The 21433-nt window shown below is 38.7% G+C and overlaps 1 protein-coding gene across 1 annotated transcript; it reads left to right on the forward strand.

The window, feature by feature from the left end:
• The first annotated feature begins 948 nt into the window (after positions 1–948).
• On the forward strand, positions 949–21313 carry LOC143210230 (beta-hexosaminidase subunit beta). Its single transcript, XM_076426897.1, has 7 exons — positions 949–1372; positions 6350–6572; positions 11689–11810; positions 14844–15216; positions 17430–17722; positions 18983–19242; positions 19339–21313. Exons 1-7 carry the CDS (start codon positions 1190–1192, stop codon positions 19514–19516), a joined length of 1632 nt encoding a protein of 543 aa, XP_076283012.1. The 5' UTR covers positions 949–1189; the 3' UTR covers positions 19517–21313.
• Positions 21314–21433: the final 120 nt, after the last annotated feature.

Genomic DNA, 21433 nt, shown 5'->3' on the forward strand with positions numbered 1-21433 from the left:
CAATTTCGAACCCTCGACGAATTGAAAACCTGTATTGAGTGATAACTGGGTATCGTTAAGCAGAAACGTGGTTAAAAAGTTATATAAATCTATACCAAAACGTTAATTCCAAGTTATACAAACAAAAGGCTGAGTTACAAAATATTAAGACATTATTTTTATTTTTTAATTGTATTAAGAAATGTGTGCTATCTTTTTGACGCACCGATTTTTCGTTTAATGTTACATATTTTCCAATAAAATTGTTTCTTCTCGTAATAAATACATAGAAACATATTAAAATAATTTTTTATTCTTATTACCCAGTATCCAGGTCACAAACAATGTAATATACTTAATTTGATGATGCTTTCGGCGCTACAGTTTCGATCATTTAGTAAATCTAGCAATTTTGCAATAAACTTTTCTTCTTTCCTAACGTTTCGGTTCAGTATTGAACCTTTTTCAAAGAAAAAATTTGCGTTTGCTATAATAACTTTAGTTATTAATAATTTTCATTTGAAAAAGATACTGTTTTAGTACGTTCTAAACCAGCAGCGTGTACAAATCAGTTTTTCAATGCTCAATTTACATAACTAAAGTTATTATAGGAAACGCAAATTTTTCCTTTGAAAAAGGTTCAAAACTGAACCGAAACGTTAGGACAGAAGAAAAGTTTATTGCAAAATTGCTAGATTTACTAAGTGATCGACACGGTAGCGCCGAAAGCATCTCATCAAATTAAATATTTAACATTTACGATCGATAATCGGGATTATTTTATAATGTAATATACTACTTGAGAGGCTAAAAAACCAATTATCTGTATAATGCGCTATCTTTTTGTTGCGGAGTGTAGTATTTTATCCAGCACTGCTGTTAAACAGTGAATTTTGGTAAATTTTCAGGATTTCTGGGCGCGGTATCGTTTCCTGTGTGGACGAAGGTCGATGCTCGAAGGAGGACCCAACGCATTGGTTCTGGTGCCCTCGGTGTCCTTCCCCTCCCGGGGAGCCATCTTTCCAGCTCTGCACAGTTATACTTGACCGTGAGCAGTCCGGCTCGGCCGAACTGATGAAAGTTAAGTGGCGCAGGCTAAGGTCGTTACCACTCTCGTACGCATCGTTCGCCGCGTTCAGTAGACGATGACCACTCGGTGGCGACGCATCGGTTCTCCGTAAACACCTGGGATATCGTTTGCGATTGAAACATGCGGCCGACGACGCTGGGATTCTTGCTCTTGCTGGCTGGGATCGTTTGCCGGGTGAACACCTTGAACCCGGATGCCGGACCATGGGTACAGACCACGCAGGGTGAACCATGGCCGTTGCCGACCTTCAGGCGTCTAGGAAACGCGTACTACCAGCTCAGACCATCCACCTTCCAATTCAACGTGAGTATCCTGCAACTTGTTATCACTAAATTTACCGAACCCGTCAAAGTGACGGATTCTACATTTTTTAATTCATGATTAGACTGCGGATCTTTGTGCAAAATAAAAATTGTCTGCATCTATTGCAAGATATAGAAACTGAATTCAACGTTATTTCTACTCTTAACGATTTTAAAAGAGGAGAAATCCTGTAATTTTTTTAATTTCTTAACAATTTTGAATATCATCTACTCAATTTTGCTTTAAATCCATAAAATTCCGCAGTCTACTTATCTACAAAATATATGTATACAATATAATAAAAATTGTATGCATCGATTGCAAGCAATACAAACTAGATCGAATGTTATTTCTTCACTGAATGATTTTAAAAGAGGAGAAACATATATTGACATCTGTAATTTTTTAAATTTCTTAACAATTTTGAATATCATCTACTCAATTTTGCTATATATCCATAAAATTCCGCAGTCTACTTATTCACTAGACTGCGGATCTTTATGCACAATAAAAATCGTCTGCATCGATTGCAAGAATAGAAACTGAATTGAACGTTATTTCTTCTCTCAATGATTTTAAAAGAGGAGAAGTCATATATTGACATCTACAATTTTTTAAATTTCGTAACAATTTTGAATTTCATCTACTCAATGTTGCATAAAGATCTAGTGTATTTATAATTATTCAGAATGCAAGGTGACAATCGTGATGGATTATTCAATCAGTTTATTTCGCACTGAAAATTTAACGCACGTGTTATAATGATAATGTTATTTTGTTATTTTTATGAAGCAATGTGAAATAATCATTTTTACGGCTCCGAGAAACTAGCGTTAACCACCATGTTTCCAGCCACCTATGACGAAGTCGTGTGTCTTAGGCCTGTCTATAAAGAACTTACTGAAAGAGGATCGTTATCATTAGACTGCGGATTTTTATGCAAAATAAAAATTGCCTGCACTTATTACAAACTGCAGGAACTATATATGCACTTATTTATACTATTCTCATGTTAATAAATCGAAAGTAATGACCAGACTGCAGATGAGTGTGCAAAATAAAACATGTTTGCAATAATTACAAGATACAGGATCCAAATGAAAAATTTTTATTGAGCTGAAATTAATACACTGATGTCTCTAAGTCATTTTAACACATTACCGACCGGTTATTATTGCATAATTTTGAAAAGTCTAAATGGCTAAACACTTTTTAATGGAACCTTCAATAGCAACAGCAATTTTCATTGTGAACTAACAAGTCAAACTAAAAGAAAATTTCTATGCTTTCTTTTGGAACAGCACAATTATTGAAAATCCTATTAATAGGCTACTTAATAATTAATATACTACTTCCGGTAGGTAAAGTGTTAATATGTCCACTGTTTTAAACTATACGTACCCATTTTTATTATAAATGGTACAGGACAGCATCTCTATATTTGTAACATTGCTGATCTTACCAGCTGGAATAATATGGTTATAGCTATTCGAAATTTCTATCATGTTTACAAGAAGAATGTTGTGTTAGAATGTCTATTTCCAACAGCGAGGACTCGGCTGCGGCTCTTCGTGTGAAATAAACACTTTCCCTATCAACTAGTAACATAGACAATTTGTTGTTTTAGTAATATTTAGTTGCACAGCGGATTTTATGCATTTATGACAAAAATAAGCGGGTGTAATTTAAAGAAGTAAAACCATTAGAAAAATTTAAAAATTCTGTTACATTATTTTCAATTTATTAAACATATGTATTAATTCCTTGCCGCAGTTTGATGAGCCAGACTCGTTTTTAACCAAATCTAACAGATATGAATGTTACGCGTTTCAGTTTAGATGAAATAAAATTTGATTCGTTTGTAATAAATATTTAAGCATTAAAATGAATGTAGCCATACAAAAATATACATTTTCTTTTCCCTTCTACGACATTTTTGTGCATAAAGACGTTCTAATCACTGTAACTGTAAAAGAAAAGGTACTGCAAGGGGTTAAGGAAGAAAATAAACTTCCACTTCACTCCAGTTTGTTGCAGTTCAGGTCGAAAATTTTCATTTTGCATAAAGATCCGCTGTCTGGTAATAGTCATTATTTCAAAACGTTTATGTGCATCAATGTCTATCGTACATTTTCCAGTGAGAAAATGCACATTCCTCGAGTACAGGACAAGTAACCATAAAATTTCGAAAGTCGCTTTGTAATTTCTTGAAACAAAAATTACAAAGATCACCTTATCTTTAGCGTTTCGAACCGGGTCTTAGACTTACACCACTGTTACGTAGAACGGCTCATTTATCGAAGCTGGAACGAATATCCCGTGAACGTTCATGCGAAGAGATCAGTCATTAGCAGAGACTGACTGGGAGATAATTAGATCGTCTTTCATCAGATTGTAGAAACTGGGATTACGGTGGAAATTGTTGGTAAGGAGGTCGAGCTGCTGTGAACTGTGAATAACACGAGAATTTGATAAAACTTTCATTGAGACGTACCGGTCCGATGTATTCCGCGATCTGCTGACGCAGATCCAGAACCACGCTTCTATTCTCTCCCACTACCGTGCGTAATGTTCGAATATGAATGAAATATTCGAGCAGCATATTTTTCTTTTATTCGATCTTTTCCCGGCCCGTGCACACCTTGTCTGCGAGGATAAGCGTTATCGCGCGTACGTTTGCTTTTTTCCTACTGTGAGCATCATATCGATACCACGGCCAAGGGTATCGCCCGCAGCATACAGAATCGCGTTATACATTCATGCTTGTTGCATATGTATACATGCGGGACTTACCCGCTGTGCGCGAGCGAACGCATCAACTCCGATTCCACGCATTCGTTTCCCCGGTTCTCGCGCGTGAGAAGCGTTCAGAGATCTCAATTTCTCAACCTGTTAACCGGCCGATCCTTCTATCGACGCATCAAAGATGATTAAAATTGATCGAGCGCCGCGCCGCGCCGCTCGTTTCGTGGCAGACAATGCTGCTAAGTGACAGTGGCCCGCGAACGTATTCGTACGAACTTACCAACACATACAGTTCAATTGAATTCTATCAATTTTTATCTACGATACCGGACTCCCGCATAAATACAATCGTTCGTATTCCATTTGCATAGTAACGGATTGTCGCAAAGGTTGGAACACGTTTTGTTTCTCAGTTAGGGTAACTGTACCGAGATTACGGTAAAGTCGCGATATTTTTCCTACGGCTGTGTTCTGCACGGAGACATATCGTGTAGGGACACTAATTTTTTATGACTACGTCTACCGCGCCGACCGCACCGAGAGAAAATACGGATCGGGCGACCGAAGTGCATCGGTGTGAACCACTACTAATCCAATTACAAAACTTCTTTATTTTTCATTATTTTTTTATGGGACTTTCACCAACCTATTTCTGGCATTTTTCTGATTAAATTATTTAAATGAAAATAGATTTTAAAAAAATACCACGGTTTTAAAACGGACTAAAAAGTATTAAATAAATTTGTAAAAAACACCACGTTTAAAAAACAGACTAAAAAGTATAAAATAATTTTTTCTAGCCTCATACAGATTCCTAACCCCGTACAGATAGCCCTGAAAATTTATGATTGTGAATTTTTAATAGCTATGAAAATACTTGTAAGATTTAAAACGAAAAACGTGGGGCGCGTGCAATAGATAATTGATGCATGAACACTCACAATTTTATTGTACTGCAAATGATATGAACTGTATACTGTGTATGTATTATCTTGCGCGGCGGTAGCGTAGTCAGAGATGTCAGGCAGCCGCTGTACGTGGCGCGCTAATTTCTGCGAAGCACTAACTTTTTTCAAACACAGCTGCCATAGGTAAAAAAGATCGCAGCGTGTTCATGGGGTACTCAATCGAATCGGCAGAATCTCTGCTTCAATCTGACGCTCGGATCATGGTATTACGATCATTTCTCGCCGAGATATAGCGAGTTAAAGGAAACATGGAAATTGTTGCATTTTTTAATCATATTTTCAGAAACACCTGGTATATCGAAATGTTAATGAAATTGAAAAAAACAAAAGGAGTGCCTTGGAGAGAAAGAAACGCTCTTTCTATTGCTTTTATGCACAAGATTCTACGATAATATTTTCGCTTTCTGGAGGCAGTTCAAGTTAAAGAGCCAACATTTACTGCAATGTTGAATAACTCGAATAAAAAAAATCGCACAATAATCAACAACCAAACATTTTACACAGGAAAGATAGTCCTTCCAAATGATATTAACGCGATTTATCAAAAAAATTTGTTTCTCCCCGTGTGATGTTCCAAAGTTGCACCAAATTTTTGTTAACCGTCAATGTTGTCTTCATCTTGCTATAACTTCGTAAAAAACCGACATAGCAACAATTAGAAACAGAGCATCTGAAACTAGAGGTTTCAGGCTTCTTCCAAACCAGTGTTTAACGAAATCGATACAGCAATTTTTGACGGAGTTATGATCACGTCCAATTTTTCGGGTTCGCACAAGTGATCCCTTAATTCTTTTGAGGAGTGTATTTATGTGTTATTAGACCTTACCTCGCGAGGATTACAATTTGCCGACAAACATTGAAAATTGCATAAACATCCGCAGTCTACTAATAACATATGCATCTCTTGAAACCTTATGATCTCCATCCAAACGTTTCTCGTTACGTATAATAATAATAATGACATAAATCAAGGTGGTAATATCTGGCGGCCCACCCTGTCTATAATAACAATTCCTACAAAGCAATGTACATGTGGGAATACAATTGAATAATAAAATGTTGAAGAAAGTTCCGAAATAAACGGGTTAAAGGGAAGGTACGAGTAAAACATCTTTACAGCTGTTGATTTTCTTGTCTCTGAAACGTGTCAATGTTGAAGTAGGCTGATCAGATAAGTTGTTCGCGCACTGTCCGATATGTAGATGCATGCACGTGTAGACCTTGTTACTACTTTAATACTCGCGTTATGCAATTTGTCAAGCAGGTAGTCGCCGAGACATGCGATATAGTGGTCGACGCGATCGAAAGGTACAAAGCGATTATTTTGACGGAAGCACGAATAGCGAAGATCGTCGCGCAAGGTCATGCTAGATCCCCGCGCGATAACAGCACCAGCAAAGGCACGCTCACTGCCATGGACATCCGTCTGGCTGAACCCTGCGAGAAGGATGGCAATCATTGGCCTCACTTGCAGATGAAGGAATCATGTAAGTTAATTCAAATTTCATCGTTTCATCGTATCTAAGCTGGCATCAATTCTGTCGTTCTCATGTGTCTCGCACGCCAGTTGCTCCCAATGGTTACTGTTTACGTATTCGTCGGGCACGTCCACGTGGGACTTCGTGGTGCAATGATCACTCGGTTAACAGTTAACGCGTGGAAAAGAATGCCATGTTTGCGATAGAGCAAGAAAAATTGCTTGAACCCGAGCATTTCTACGGTAAACACGCGATATCTGTTCGGTGTCAATGGAACGAAACTGATGTCATCGCCACTTAATATTTTCTTCTCTTGGTGATTACATACGTTTCGCTTTTTGCCCGAGAACGTGATCTCTGTCAAACAAACACAGTGGCTCTCATGGGAATAACTGGGCCGAATCGATGCGCGATGCGTGAATGTCGACAAGCGATCCCAAGTATACTTCGTCCCAGAGTCGCCAGATGAGGGGAGGGAGCACGAATTAAGGGGAAAAAGTCCTCTCTCTCTGTTAGTACCCGACACATGCGCGGTAGAGACGACACCCGGGCCGGTCACGTGACGAGAGCGTGAGGAATAGTGTCGTAGAAGGGGATGGTAGAGTGGGGACACAAATCTGAAGGTCGATCTACACCACAGGGCTCGGAATTATTTACTCGCGACGGCCGATTTTCGAAGACTACGCCCCTCGAGCCGGACGCGCGTCTCGCTCCCCGTGGCGGTCCTAGTTCGGAGCTCCTCATACGCGTTCCATACTCGCTATTCATGACGCCTAGGAGAACTAGGGCCGCCAAGGGGAGCGAGATGCGCGGCCGGATCGAGGGGGCATAGCCTTCTAAAATCGGCCGTCGCGAGTAAATAATTCCGAGCCCTGATCTACATTATACGGCACAAACCGTCACGTACCGACAACGGCAGAGACCGACACCGGTATGACAGTTCTGAAGGTCCATCTGCACTATACTGCACGAACCGCCACGTCCAGAGAACGGCAACACCGGCAAGTTGTAAGTAAATTCGGGGCTATTTGCGTAATTCGCAGTCTCTAACATTTGGTTCGGCTTAGGTAAATATCGTTTTATTCTGTGGAGATGACAAGTAGGTCCTTGATAGGAATGCGGTGACGTAGGCAAAATTGACGTAGTTCGATTGGATAGTTTGGAAGGAGCGCGCCTTCTATTGGCCGAAGCGGTCACACACACTACTATTACTGTACAGAACATTAGACCCCTCTTGCCTCTGTGCCGTCCCGGGACTCATTTTGTCATCTCATCACAGTACCTGTTGTAAGGTAAAATCGGCGAAAAGTTTTCGGTTGGCTATTTCCGTATATACAGTGGCCAGCTTTAATATTCGGACACTCTTAAAAAGATAACTTTTTTAATATTGGACCGTGCCTCCTGGATTTTTTAAAGAAGTTGTTAGAACAATTCGTCTACCACGTCACGTGAGGAAGACATTTTGAAAAAATTGCAATTGATCGCAATTACAAAGAAAATACTAAAAGTTGTTGTTTACAACTTTTTTATGTGGGCTAATAATGAAAATTTAAAAAATACATTTTGTAGATCTGTGTCAATTATGTATACGGTAAGAATTTCAACCGAACGAAGGAGAAGTTTCGTTCCGCGACGGAACAACGATAAGGTTCACTCTGCCGAAATAGCGTAGCATCGACACGCTCTGGCACGAACCGGCAAGAATGCTGGTTAATGCCAGTTCGTGCCGTTGACGGAATGTACCATTTCCTGCAGTAGAGTGTGAACAGTTCCATTTAAAACGCATGTTTCAAAATTTTTCAAGCCGGTGCCGGGCTATGCCGTTGTCGGTACGTGACGTCCCGTGCCGGATAATGTACATGGACCTTTAATCTGGCGGCTCTGGTGAGATCCCGAAAATCTCGGGTACACGATGGTCGGCATTCGTGGGGATGGGTCGGGTCGAGACAAGTCTGATTCTCGAAAATTCCGGGATTCCCGAATATTCGAGAATCCTATTCAAATAAAATTATATTCAAGACCGCAATATTCATTCTTATAGGGTGTTTAGCTACAGGTGGGAGAAAATTTAAGGAGTGGTTCTAGACGATAATATAAGACGAAAATGAAGAATAAAAAAATTGCGATTTCGGCTTCGTTATTTAGTTATTAACAGTTAAAAATATGCCCAAAAAGCGGCAACTTTTCAACAGAGGTGCACGTTGCGTACGTCACACAGGCGCGCGACAGTCTTGTATCAAGTGACAAATGGATGCATACCTTGGTTCTCATTTGGGGCCCCAGCGAGGTGAAAATGTTTAAAAAATCGATGGACGACATTGAACCTACCTACTCGTTAAAATCCACAAGGGCATTTCTAATATCCGCCCTATGGAATTATCGAGTAGAACGGATCAATGCCCTTTCACTTTTAAATTGTTCTCACATATATCCACAATAACACCACACATAACACCGTACTTAATACACTGGAACAAACCACGCATATGCTCTAGCACTATTTACAATATCATACACACGCACTACGAGTTTACAGAGAGTACAAGTTTACTGAGGGGAATGAGGAGAATGTAAAGAACTGGTATAATCCTTTAAGGGGGCCGTCTCCGAGCAGATGACGGTCGCGCGTGAACACTCACACACAGCTAGAGTACACTCACACACCGCTAGACCACGTATACGTACGCGAGAATTGCTAGGATCAGGGAAATGGGTTCTGATTTCTCGATAATGCAAAGACGGGGGTTTTTAGTAGTCAAAATCGGTAGATAAAAGATCAATCTAGCGCGCTGTTTGCCTAAAAAGTCGTTCTTTTACGTTTCCGAGCAATGATTTTGCAATATTCGGCTGCATGTTGCCCGTCGGAGAGGCTAGTACGCCGGCGTGACTGCAGCGCCATCTAACGGGCAACATGCGACGGGCACATGCAGCCGAATATTGCAAAATCATTGCTCGGAAACGTAAAAGAACGACTTTTTAGGCAAACAGCGCGCTAGATTGATCTTTTATCTAGCGATTTTGACTACTAAAAAACCCCGTCTTTGCATTATCGAGAAATCAGAACCCATTTCCCTGATCCTAGCAATTCTCGCGTACGTATACGTGGTCTAGCGGTGTGTGAGTGTACTCTAGCGGTGTGTGAGTGTTCACGCGCGACCGTCATCTGCTCGGAGACGGCCCCCTTTATGTTGAAACACTGCACATTATTGAACTTGATTTACGTCGCGAGACTCGCTCACAGACGTCCTATATTATCGTCGAGAACCATCCCTTAAATTTTCTCCCACCTGTACAGTAAAGTCGCGTTATTTTTCAGCGACCGCCTACCCAAAATTTATCAAGTGCCTACCCCTTAGGGATTGCAATCCCGCGATACGGGATCCCGCGTCATTAGCCCAGTCAACGAAAAGTCGTAGAGGGAAATGGAAGGAACACAATTTTTAATTTTGGGACTTTGTTTGGACTAGTTAGGAGGTAAACATACTAAAAGTCCCCACTCCTAGGAGGTGAGCGGGGTGCAGGGGGCACATAGTTTCCGAAATATAAGCGGAAAACCGAAAAAGGGATCTTCTACGTGCCCCCTGCACCCGCTCACCTCCTAGGAGTGGGGACTTTTAGTATGTTTACCTCCTAACTAGTCCAAACAAAGTCCCAAAGTTGAAAATTGTGTTCCTTCCATTTCCCTCTACGATTTTTCGTTGACTGGACTAATGACGCGGGATCCCGCATCGCGGGATTGCAATTCCTACTACCCCTCCACTGAGGGGAAACGCCGCAGGGGCCGCAAAACTCAGCTGCCTCGCTCTCCGAGTAGTGTAAACATGCCGCGTAATCTGATCTCGGCTTGGGTATATCGGTGTGAACCACTACTAATCCAATGACAAAACTTCTTTATTTTTTATTATTTTTTTATGGGACTTCCAACAACTTATTTGTGGCATTTTTCTGATTAAGATGACAGTAAACACGATATAATTTCAACTGTATCCAGTGGTTAAATTGACGATGATAGTTTCAGGCGCAAGGAAGGACAGTGCGATCCGTGTTTATATACTGCTCTTTCCTACGCTCGGTTTCCTTTTTACTCTCGGCGCAGTCGGAGGGGTAGACTCAGTCATAAGAAAATAGTATCCCTACACGATATTTCTCGGTGCAAAACACAGTCGTTCGCAAAATAACGCGACTTTACTGTAAAATTCGGGTAAACTTTACTTTACCGGACTCAAAATTTTTGCTTTTCTCCTATAAATTATTATGTATTTGGTATGTAATTCAGTAGATTTGTACCCGGGGAACCTGCAGATCGAAGTTCCGATCCTGTAGGATCAATGGTTCAGAAGTTATGATCGCTTAAAGTCGAGCAATATGCAGTGTTTTTAACAGGTAAGCGCGCCTCTATATTGGTTTGTAGTGACGATCGCGCGCCACATAGTGGCCATATCTTCCAAAATTCAAACAACAATCGCAATACCCCCTCTATATTATCAGCACTTACGCGTGCCCGTAAAACACTGCAAATTGCTCAACTTTAAGCGACCATAACTTCTGATCCATTGATCCTACAGGATCGAAACTTCGATCTGCAGGTTCCTCGGGTACAAGAAAGGCAAAAAGTTTGAGTCCGGTAAAGTAAAGAGTAATCTAAAATTCTCGCTCCCTCCCGACATTTTCGAATTCTCGCACATTTTTATTAAGCACCCTTTAGGTCGTGGTTAATTTGTACCGAACACAAATTTACGTATTAGTCCATTTAATCGTATAATAATCTAGTATTCTATATCATTACCTATATAATATTCATATTGTATAAATAGCGGTGCATTGTTTCTTATGCGTACGTTTCCTTGTTTGAAAGATAAGACAAGATTGAACTGAAACGCTTTGGTCTAAGAGTCTTCGTCTAATTCGCGAAGAAGGGACAACAAGCGCAAAATTCAAAGACCTACGTTTCATAAACTAATTCGAACTTTTAAAAAAGTGACGACACATCACCTCCGCCCTCTCTACCCTTTAATATCGTATGTACAACATAGTATTTCATTTTGAACGAAATCCCTAAAATCAACGGAAGAAAGTAATCTGGCATAGGATAAGTGCTTGGTAAGCTTGAATTCGACTTTTGCAGACACTCTCAGCATCAGTGAGACATCGACAGTCGCCAATCTCATGGCAGACTCGGTGTGGGGTGTTCTTCGCGGACTCGAAACCTTCTCTCAGCTCTTGTTCCCAGCTAGCGACGGACCTAACGTGAGTTCCCAGAGCATTTATTAGTTTTATTTGGTTTACTAGTACGTTGATTAATCGCCACATTTTGTCCAAAAACCTCAATGTGTTATTTTTCTACGCGTATAAAAAGAATGCATAACAATCGCATTGATTCACGTTAGACTGCAGATCATTATGCCAAATGAAAATTGTTGAATTCGATAGCAAGAAAGTGAAACCTAATTGGATGTTATTTTTTCCCTTAATGATTTTAATAAAGCAGAGATCAAATATCGACATCTTCAATTTCTTAAATTTTTCAACAATTTTCAATTTCATCTACTCTTTGCTAATGTATAATATTAATAATATTAATTATATAATCATATTATTGATAATAATATTTACAATAATAATATTAATGATTATAATAATTTTAATAATATACAGAGGGTGTCCCATATAACAGTTTTCACGATTTTTCAAGTGATTGTGATAATCTGACAAAAAAATATTTTAAACAAAAGTTGATCAGTCTTCGATTGGCTATACATTGCAATAAAAAAAGTTCGAAATTTTTATTTCTTTTAGTATTGTCGAGGCCACCTTCATTTTTTTAAATGAAATGAGGTATTTTTTTATACATCAATCGATGCAGCTGGACATTATTAAAAAATACCTCATTCCATTTTAAAAAATGAAGGTGGCCTTGATAATACTAAAAAAAAAATGAAAAATTTCAAACTTTTTTTATTGCAATGTATAGCCAATCGAAGACTGATCAACTTTTGTTTAAAATATTTTTTTGTCACATTATCGCAAGAGTACTTGAAAAATCGTGAAAAGTGTTATGTGGGGCACCCTTTGTATAATATTAATGATAATAATAATTTTAATAATACATATATAATATTAATAATACATATAAATGCATAAAGATCCACAGTCTATTTACCACTAGACTGTAGATTTCTATGCAAAATAAAAATTGTCTGTGCATCGATGGCAAGAAATAGAAACTAAATTGAACGTTATTTCTTCCTTTAATGATTTTAATTATAGGAGCTTTATTTCAACGGTTTCGTAGTTTATTCCAAACTGATTCCAAATACAAATTCAAAGCGAACGTCGCACAGTGATCTGGTAGCTCGCTTTTTGTGGCCAAAACTATTGTAGCGTTATTTTAAGGTTTAATGTTATATTATTATAGGTCGTTGGATTCGTCTTGATACCAGTTAGAATATTATGAAGTAAAAAATATATGTTAATAATTAAAACATTGAGGTGACCTTCATTTTTTATAAAAAAAGAGATTTTTCTTTAACTTTTTGTATTGAAGTTTGTAGAAAAGGGAATACTGATTAACTTTCTTATACTTTCCTACATAATAGAGGAGAAATCGTCTATCGACATCTTCAATTTGTCAAATTGTCCAACAATTTTCAATTTCATCTACTCAAGTTTGCTATAAGTGAATAAAGATCCGCAGTCTAATTGACGTTGAAATAAAACTGATTTGCAAGTAAAATGAGGAATCTAAAAAGACATCTAGAAGATCGAATAAATAATTTTAAACAGGGACTTATACCGGTACGTAAAATACCGGTATGATACCGGTATATTTCGGTTATATCTTCCTAACCGTTATAGGACCGAAATATCAGAATACCGGTATTTTCATATACCGGTATGACATATACCGGTATGGTTGCATTCAGGGATTCATACCGGTACATACAATACCGGTACGTAAAATACCGATAACCGATATGAAATACCGGTATTTTTCGGTTTGTTGGGGAAGGGGAAATGGGGCAAGTGGGCTATTCCGCACGCTTCGCCCGATCCCCACTTTTCGACTCGCGCGTAGCTCCTGCCGTTCATAGGAGTAGGAACAGATGTCGCTACTACATACAATGTATTTCTACGGCGACTACGCCAATGGATTCCCGTTCACCGCATCGCTCGCTCTGTCTCGCTTGGTTTTATATAATAATAAAATATATTTATCAAATGTAAGTTTTTATATGAATTTTATAATATGAATTTGGTAAAATTTTAGATAATGTTAACGAGATTTCCCGCTTACAGTCACGAAACAATTAAGAATTATATAGCTGACACTGGAAAACTACACATAAACCAATAAACTAGTAATATATTAATGATACATTTACCGGTAATTTTTTCGTTTCCGAAATATAAATTAGATACTAAAAAGTTGTAAATAATGAAATACGGAACCGAAAAAATTACCGGTAAATGTATCAATAATATATTACTAGTTTATTGGTTTATGTGTAGTTTTCCAGTGTCAGCTATATAATTCTTAATTGTTTCGTGACTGTAAGCGGGAAATCTCGTTAACATTATCTAAAATTTTACCAAATTCATATTATAAAATTCATATAAAAACTTACATTTGATAAATATATTTTATTATTATATAAAACCAAGCGAGACAGAGCGAGCGATGCGGTGAACGGGAATCCATTGGCGTAGTCGCCGTAGAAATACATTGTATGTAGTAGCGACATCTGTTCCTACTCCTATGAACGGCAGGAGCTACGCGCGAGTCGAAAAGTGGGGATCGGGCGAAGCGTGCGGAATAGCCCACTTGCCCCATTTCCCCTTCCCCAACAAACCGAAAAATACCGGTATTTCATATCGGTTATCGGTATATTCTGTTGTCCCAATACCGTTACCAAGATTATCCCGGTATTACGTCACACGCCGTAATACCGGTATGAAAATTTTACTGGTATTCGTAATACCGGTATAAAAATTTTTACCGGTATTAAATCCCTGTCGCAATACCGGTATACAAATTTTACCGGTATTAAGTCCCTGATTTTAAATGAGGAATCTAAAAAGACATCTAGAAGATCGAATTTGAAGGATCAGTTTTGCAACTCAAAGTGATCTACATAATACAATCTTTAGACAGTAATAGTTTTTCGTGATCGAAACACTTTATAGCATTTGCATTCTAAAATCGGACATTTCATATGCCACAACCTAATGGAATTTGCTCAACGGCAAGCACAGCTAGTCATCGATCTTGAACGTGTTTAGTTAAAGATAAGATGCCAATCTATCCGGGATCGACCAAAGTTGAAGCATCGTGGACTCCTCTTGGACACCTCCCGCCATTACCTACCCATCCATGACATATTGTTGACTCTGGACGCGATGTCTTATAACAAACTGAACGTCCTTCATTGGCACATCGTGGACGACAACAGTTTCCCGTATCAAAGCTCCAGGTATCCTGAATTGTCCATCAGGGGGGCGTACCACTCCACGATGATCTACACCCTAAACGACATCCAGAAGATCGTTGATTACGCCAGGCTGAGGGGAATCCGAGTGATGCCTGAATTCGATACTCCTGGACACACTAGATCTTGGGGTTTGGCCTACCCTGAATTATTGACCACTTGCTATGGTAAATATTGCAGCAGCTGTTCTCATTTTATTTCTCTTATTTCTACCGATCGAGGTGGTAAAGTGTCACCAAGTAAAAGTTATACAGGGTGAGTCTTGTAACGTGACAATCTCAAATAACTCGCAAGTTATTTGTTGTGCAAAAGATATGTTCAAACAAATGTCACATGATTCATAGGGGTCAGTAGCGCGTTATAACTAGTTGGGGATTTGAGCAAAGTAGAATTTCAAGGCCCCTAACCCCAACGAAATAACTTTATGAGGAAAACGTAGAATTTGGATCTTGGATCTTGGTTTGTGTTCGGGGCCCCCTTTTCCTTGTGTCCCCGGGCATTTGCCCAAGTTGCCCATAGGGTAACGCACCACTGCTAGGGGTACACACAGTGCTGCAATCTAGTTTTCGTTACTTCGACTTTTTACCAAGATATGAAGGTCAAACTCAGTCTTTTAACCGACTTCGAAAAAGGAGGAGGTTACGTTCAGGCAGTGTGGCCAGAATGAAGTTGGTTTCAACTTTATTTCCCTCTCCAGGCTCTCCACCTTATCCCCTTCCACTATCCTATTCCACCGTTCAGTCCCTATCGCGCACGCGCAACGTTTCTTCCATTCGCCTCACTCTGCCTCACTCTATTCTCGTCTCGCAACGTGTCACATATTACTCTGGTCATCAGAGAGGGGGCACTTGTATTCCCCCCGATTCCTTTTCGATTACCCCTGTCTGGACACACTGCGTTCAGGTTATGTTCACTGATTACGCCGAGATGGATGGACCAATCGGAACAAAACCTTTTGCATCTTGTAGAGTATGTTCCCGGGGTGGTCCCGTGAAAACAAATTTTGCATTTTTTGCAAAAGACCGAAAAACCATCCTACGGTTTCAAATTCTGCTCGTTCCACTAAAAAGTGTGAAATAGAAAAATTATATAAAAAAAATTAAACTGACTTTTAAAAAAAACGCACTAAAAAGTATGAAATAATTTCCATTTAATTTATGTGAATACACACGAACTTAAATATAATACAATCTTTTCGGAAGCGGCGCAAAATTGAAAATTGTTCAAATGACAGACGTTGCTGATTATTATTTCATTGGAATATTGTGAACTTGGAAATCAGTAGATGGGAAGAGAAGATACATTAATATGTGAAAGCATGTAGAAGAATTTTAGGACTTTCGTAATTTCCAGTGTCGAAAATTTTCAATTTTGCGCCGCCTCCAAAAAGATTGTATTGTATTTAAGGATGTTCTCGAGGTACAATGGGCGACAGAAGTACAAGAAATTCGAAATCCATCACTATGTTAGCAATGAAAGCCATTCATGAGTATATTTTGCATTAAAAAAGTAGATTAATTTAGAAAGCTTTCGTTTAATTAGTGAATTTCATGTTATATTTATTTTTTAATCAAATTGTCTTCATAGTATAAAAAATTCTAAGTGACTTTTGCGAATAATTGTACTACTAGTAAGATGACAACACGATAAATCTGACGTTTTGTAATAGTTTATAATTTTTTGCTCTGTAACTGTTTAGTGAATCCTAATCAATTTTGAACATAATTAATTACATAATTTTTACTATATATAAAAAAACTGGAGTTTCTCGTTGCGTTTTTTCAAGGTTTAAATAGGGTTTGAAGTGGAATTTTATGAATTCTCCATAAGAAGATGTGTTAAAATGTGCAAACTTTAAGTTGCTATAATTCTTAAACGGTGCAGTGAATCGAACCCAAACTTTGATAATTGCATTAATTTAGTAAGAATTATATCTTGTCAAATTTTCAAAAATTTGGTTGCGTTTTTTATATACCTCCAGAACATCCTTAAGTGCGTGTATATTCACATAAATTAAATGGAAATTATTTCATACTTTTTAGTGCATTTTTTAGTGCGCTTTTTCGAAGTCGGTTTAATTTTTTTTAAATAGAATGCCCAGTATTTTTGCTCTAACTCGGATGAAGCACAAAATTCTGCGTAAAAAAGTATTGACCTTCATTAATATATTATAGATCTAATAGTTCACGAGATATTATCGATATGGATACGACATGGAATGGAATAATGTCCAAACACTGGATGAAAAGCTACATGATCACCAGGTCACGGATAAGGCCAGGACTCGATATAATTTTTAAGCGAAACAACAATTAGGAAATTAGGATCTATTTCTTTTAATTGAAAACATCTCTTTAACAAACAATCGACTTTGCACCAGATTCAAAAGGCAAGCCCAACGGGAAACTAGGTCCGATGAACCCGACGAACCCTCATCTGTACGAGTTCCTGCGGAATCTGTTCTCCGAGATCGTCCAAGTGTTCCCTGACCAATATGTTCATCTTGGTGGCGACGAGGTTCCCTTCGACTGCTGGCAGAGCAATCCAAATGTGACCACGTACATGCAGGCGCATAACATGTCCAGGAATTTTGCCCTTCTCGAGGGGGAGTATATCGCCAAACTTCTTCGTATCACCGACTCGTTGGAGGCGAACGCCATCGTGTGGCAAGAGGTGAACTTTCTTTCCCCATCACCCACTGCTTTTTCAATAATCTCTCCAGTCGCGATTGTAACCGTATCATTTTTTATGCTTTCATGCACTTACGACAGAGATGTATTAATGTCAGCTCATTCAAATCATTAAGGGAGTAGACTCCTTTTTCCAGGATTGCAAAGGTGCGGGATTCGCGTTCTCATTTCTCGATGATACAAAAATGGGGTTTTTCAGTGGTCAAAAACGCTAGGTAAAAGAGTTAGGCATTAATCAATTACAATTTTAACCAAGATTGATTGATTGATGTGTACGATTAAAAAAGGTAATCATTGAAGAAGGAACGATTGATTCAATCGATTGATGAAGTTCATCGTCAATCTGGCGTAATTTCGGTTTTTTTTTAAATTATTGAATTATGTTCGCCCAATTCATTATGAAACTTTCAGATACATATATTAGATAGGTAACAGAATATTGTCTTGATTCTTTTGGTAGGTGTCACTCAAAGGGTAGCTTGCAACCCCCACCCCTAAAAAATAAATATTTTTTTTACCCTTCATAATATGCTCACAATTGTGAGAAAAATATATGAAATACAAGAGGTAAGTTCGAATATTTTCGTTTTTTTCATCTTGACATCTTAATTAACAACCGAGAAGAAAATGATAAAGTTTAGGGTGTTTACCCTTAAATAAGGGGTTAGCGACTTAAAATTTTGGGGGATTATCTTTCAACCTAAACGCATTGTCTTGCACACGATTTCAATAAAAAATGTCGGGGGTCCGCTGGACCATGCTTATTCTATTAGATGTTAGTTTCTTTGTGCCATTTAACGTCGGCGGTTCGGTGGTTCACAGGTAGTGATGGGCACACAATACTCTGTCTTGCAAGTTTTCGAACAAATCAATCACCACAGAGTTTCGAATCAATTCGATATTTATTCGAAATTAGAAATTCGTGAAACTCTTGAAGTCTTGAAGTCTTGAAGTCTTGACATCTTGAAGTCTTGAAGTCCTGAAGTCCTGAAATCTTGAAATCTTGAAGTCTTGAAGTCTTGAAGTCTTGAAAACTGTAAAAGTCTTGATAATCTAAATAAATGTTACACTTTTTCTAATATTGGTACGTCCATACAGTTATTCAACCCAATGCTGACATAACGTAATCATTGTTTCGTGATAGATGTAACATTTTGATGTGAAGATGTAAGATGTTCAAGACGTCCAAGAGTTTCAAGAGTTCTAAGCTTGGAAGTGATCCAGATCCCATAACTATTCGCAGGTGTTCGACAACGGTGTGGTGATGCCGAGGAACACGGTGGTGCACGTGTGGACGGGTATCTGGTCGAAGGAGCTGGAGAGCGCGACCAAGGCCGGACATCCGGTGTTGCTGTCCGCGTGCTGGTATCTGGACCACATCGCGGCCGGCGGCGATTGGAAAAAGTTCTACAAGTGCGACCCGCTCGGGTTCCCCTCCTCGAGGAACGTGACCAACCTGATGCTCGGCGGGGAGGCTTGCATGTGGGGCGAGTTCGTTGACAAGTAATGATCGTTCGCTCTTTAACCCAAACCCCCACGCCCCCTCCTGATTGATATCGGGTCGAGGCACGATCGGCTCATCTTTAATTTCCTGTTCAGGAACAACGTGCATCCGAGAATATGGCCGCGAGCCAGCGCAACCGCGGAACGACTCTGGAGCGACATCAAACAGGACGAGAACAGAGCTGCCCAGCGTCTCGAGGAACACACCTGTCGCATGAACAGACGAGGAATACCGGCTCAGCCGCCGAATGGTCCTGGATTTTGTGTCACGTGAATGTCCTCACGCTCGTTTAACCCTTTCGCGTCTAACTCCGTATCGTAGCAATCAAGAGAGACGAGAAAAGATGTCGCGATTTTGTTTCCGAGGCTTTCACGCTGTGGCTCGTGCTCTTTTCCAGTTGTTTTCCCCAGGTTTCTCTTCCCTGATGAAGCGATGCTTGCGAAACCACTCCAAAAGAATACGGTTTACACCCGAGGGCTTCATCAGTAGACCTGCGGATTTTATGCATTTATGACAAAAATGGCCACGTTCAATTTAAAGCAGTGGATATATTAAATATTTAAGGACAGAGATGTATTGTTTTTAACTTAACACATTATCGACCGGTGATTATTGCATAATTTTAAGAAATCAATGGCTAAATACTTTTTAATGGAACCTTTAATGGCAACAGCAATTTTCATTGAGAACTAACAAGTCACCCACAATATCGTCATCTAATAGTTTCATTTAAGATTGCAACGTAAAAGAAAATTTCTTTGCTTTCCTTTGGTACAGCACAATTATTGAAAATTGTATTAATAGGCTTCCGGTAGGTAAAGTGTTAATGGTGTGATTAAAAGAAGAATACAATTTATATGTGGCTCCTGTGTCTTGCAATCAATGCGAACATTTTTTATTTTGCATAAAGATCCGCAATCTATTCATTAGCAACAACTGTACGATGCCGGACCACGGAAGCATGCAATCTTTGAGTAGGTGACGTTCAGCTGCAAGCCGTGTCCTTTTCGAGTTGTTGCCAGGGATTGAGAACAGTTATAGTATCGGTTTCGATTCTCGAAACAGTTATACATACACTACTGTGCAAAAGAAAGAAGCACCTGGCCATATTTAATAGAAAAGCGTAAAAAATCAAATAAGAACACAGTAACTGTTTCCTTGATCTCGATCGACAACTTGTTAATGACTTATATTAATGTTTTCAGCGCACTGGTTCGATCTGATGCTACTACTTAAGCAATTTTGCAAATTACCACAAAATTCTCAACGTTTCGGTCAACTATTTAGACCATTTTCAAGAAAAATTTTCTATGATATAAAACGTATGATCATACTTCATTTTTACAGACGCAATTATATGAAAATTTTTTTTGAAAATGGTCTAAATAGTTGACCGAAACGTTGAACATTTTGTAGTAATTTGCAAAAGATCGAACCAGTGCGCTGAAAACATTAATATAAGTTAAGAACACAGTAAGTTTTGAAAACGGATTCAGCTGTTTTTTTTAATAGTTCTGACAATATGTGTTATTGCGGATTATCTATTACTTTACGATAAATGCAATAAATCAATCATTGTACAATACAATTTCTAGATAAAGATATTGTTTGTCATTACATCTTATAATTATTACTGAGTGCTTCTTTTTTTGCACAGTAGTTTCCATATGCATGTAAGGACCGGTAAGCAGGCTGTTCGACAACAGGTGGGAGAAAATTTAAGGGTGGTTCTCCATGACAATGTAAGATGAAAATGAAGAATGAAAAAATTGCGATTTGGACTTCTTTTTTCAGTTATTAGCACTCGAATGATGACTCCGAGGAGCCACTAAAGATTGCTGTACCATTATTCAAAATATTGTTTACATTATTAAATGTGTTGGTATTTAATCAATTACTAAACATTTATGTATTGAATGAGGTATTATATGAATTTTATATCCGTAAAATGAAAACAAAACATACAATGTAATTTTAGGTTGAAAGAAATGTTTAATTTTCGAGTTAAAATATCTCCGAGAGAGAGAGAGAGAGAGAGAGAGAGAGAGAGAGAGAGAGAGAGAGAGAGAGTGCAAAGGATTAATAATTAAAAATATTCCTAACATATGCGGCAATCCGACCAACAGAGGTATACACGTATGTAGTACGTACAGTGAACCACGAAAGTATTTGAACGCACTTTAAAACAGT

This window comes from Lasioglossum baleicum, chromosome 7 (assembly GCF_051020765.1).
Source record: "Lasioglossum baleicum chromosome 7, iyLasBale1, whole genome shotgun sequence".
Taxonomy (NCBI): domain Eukaryota; kingdom Metazoa; phylum Arthropoda; class Insecta; order Hymenoptera; family Halictidae; genus Lasioglossum; species Lasioglossum baleicum.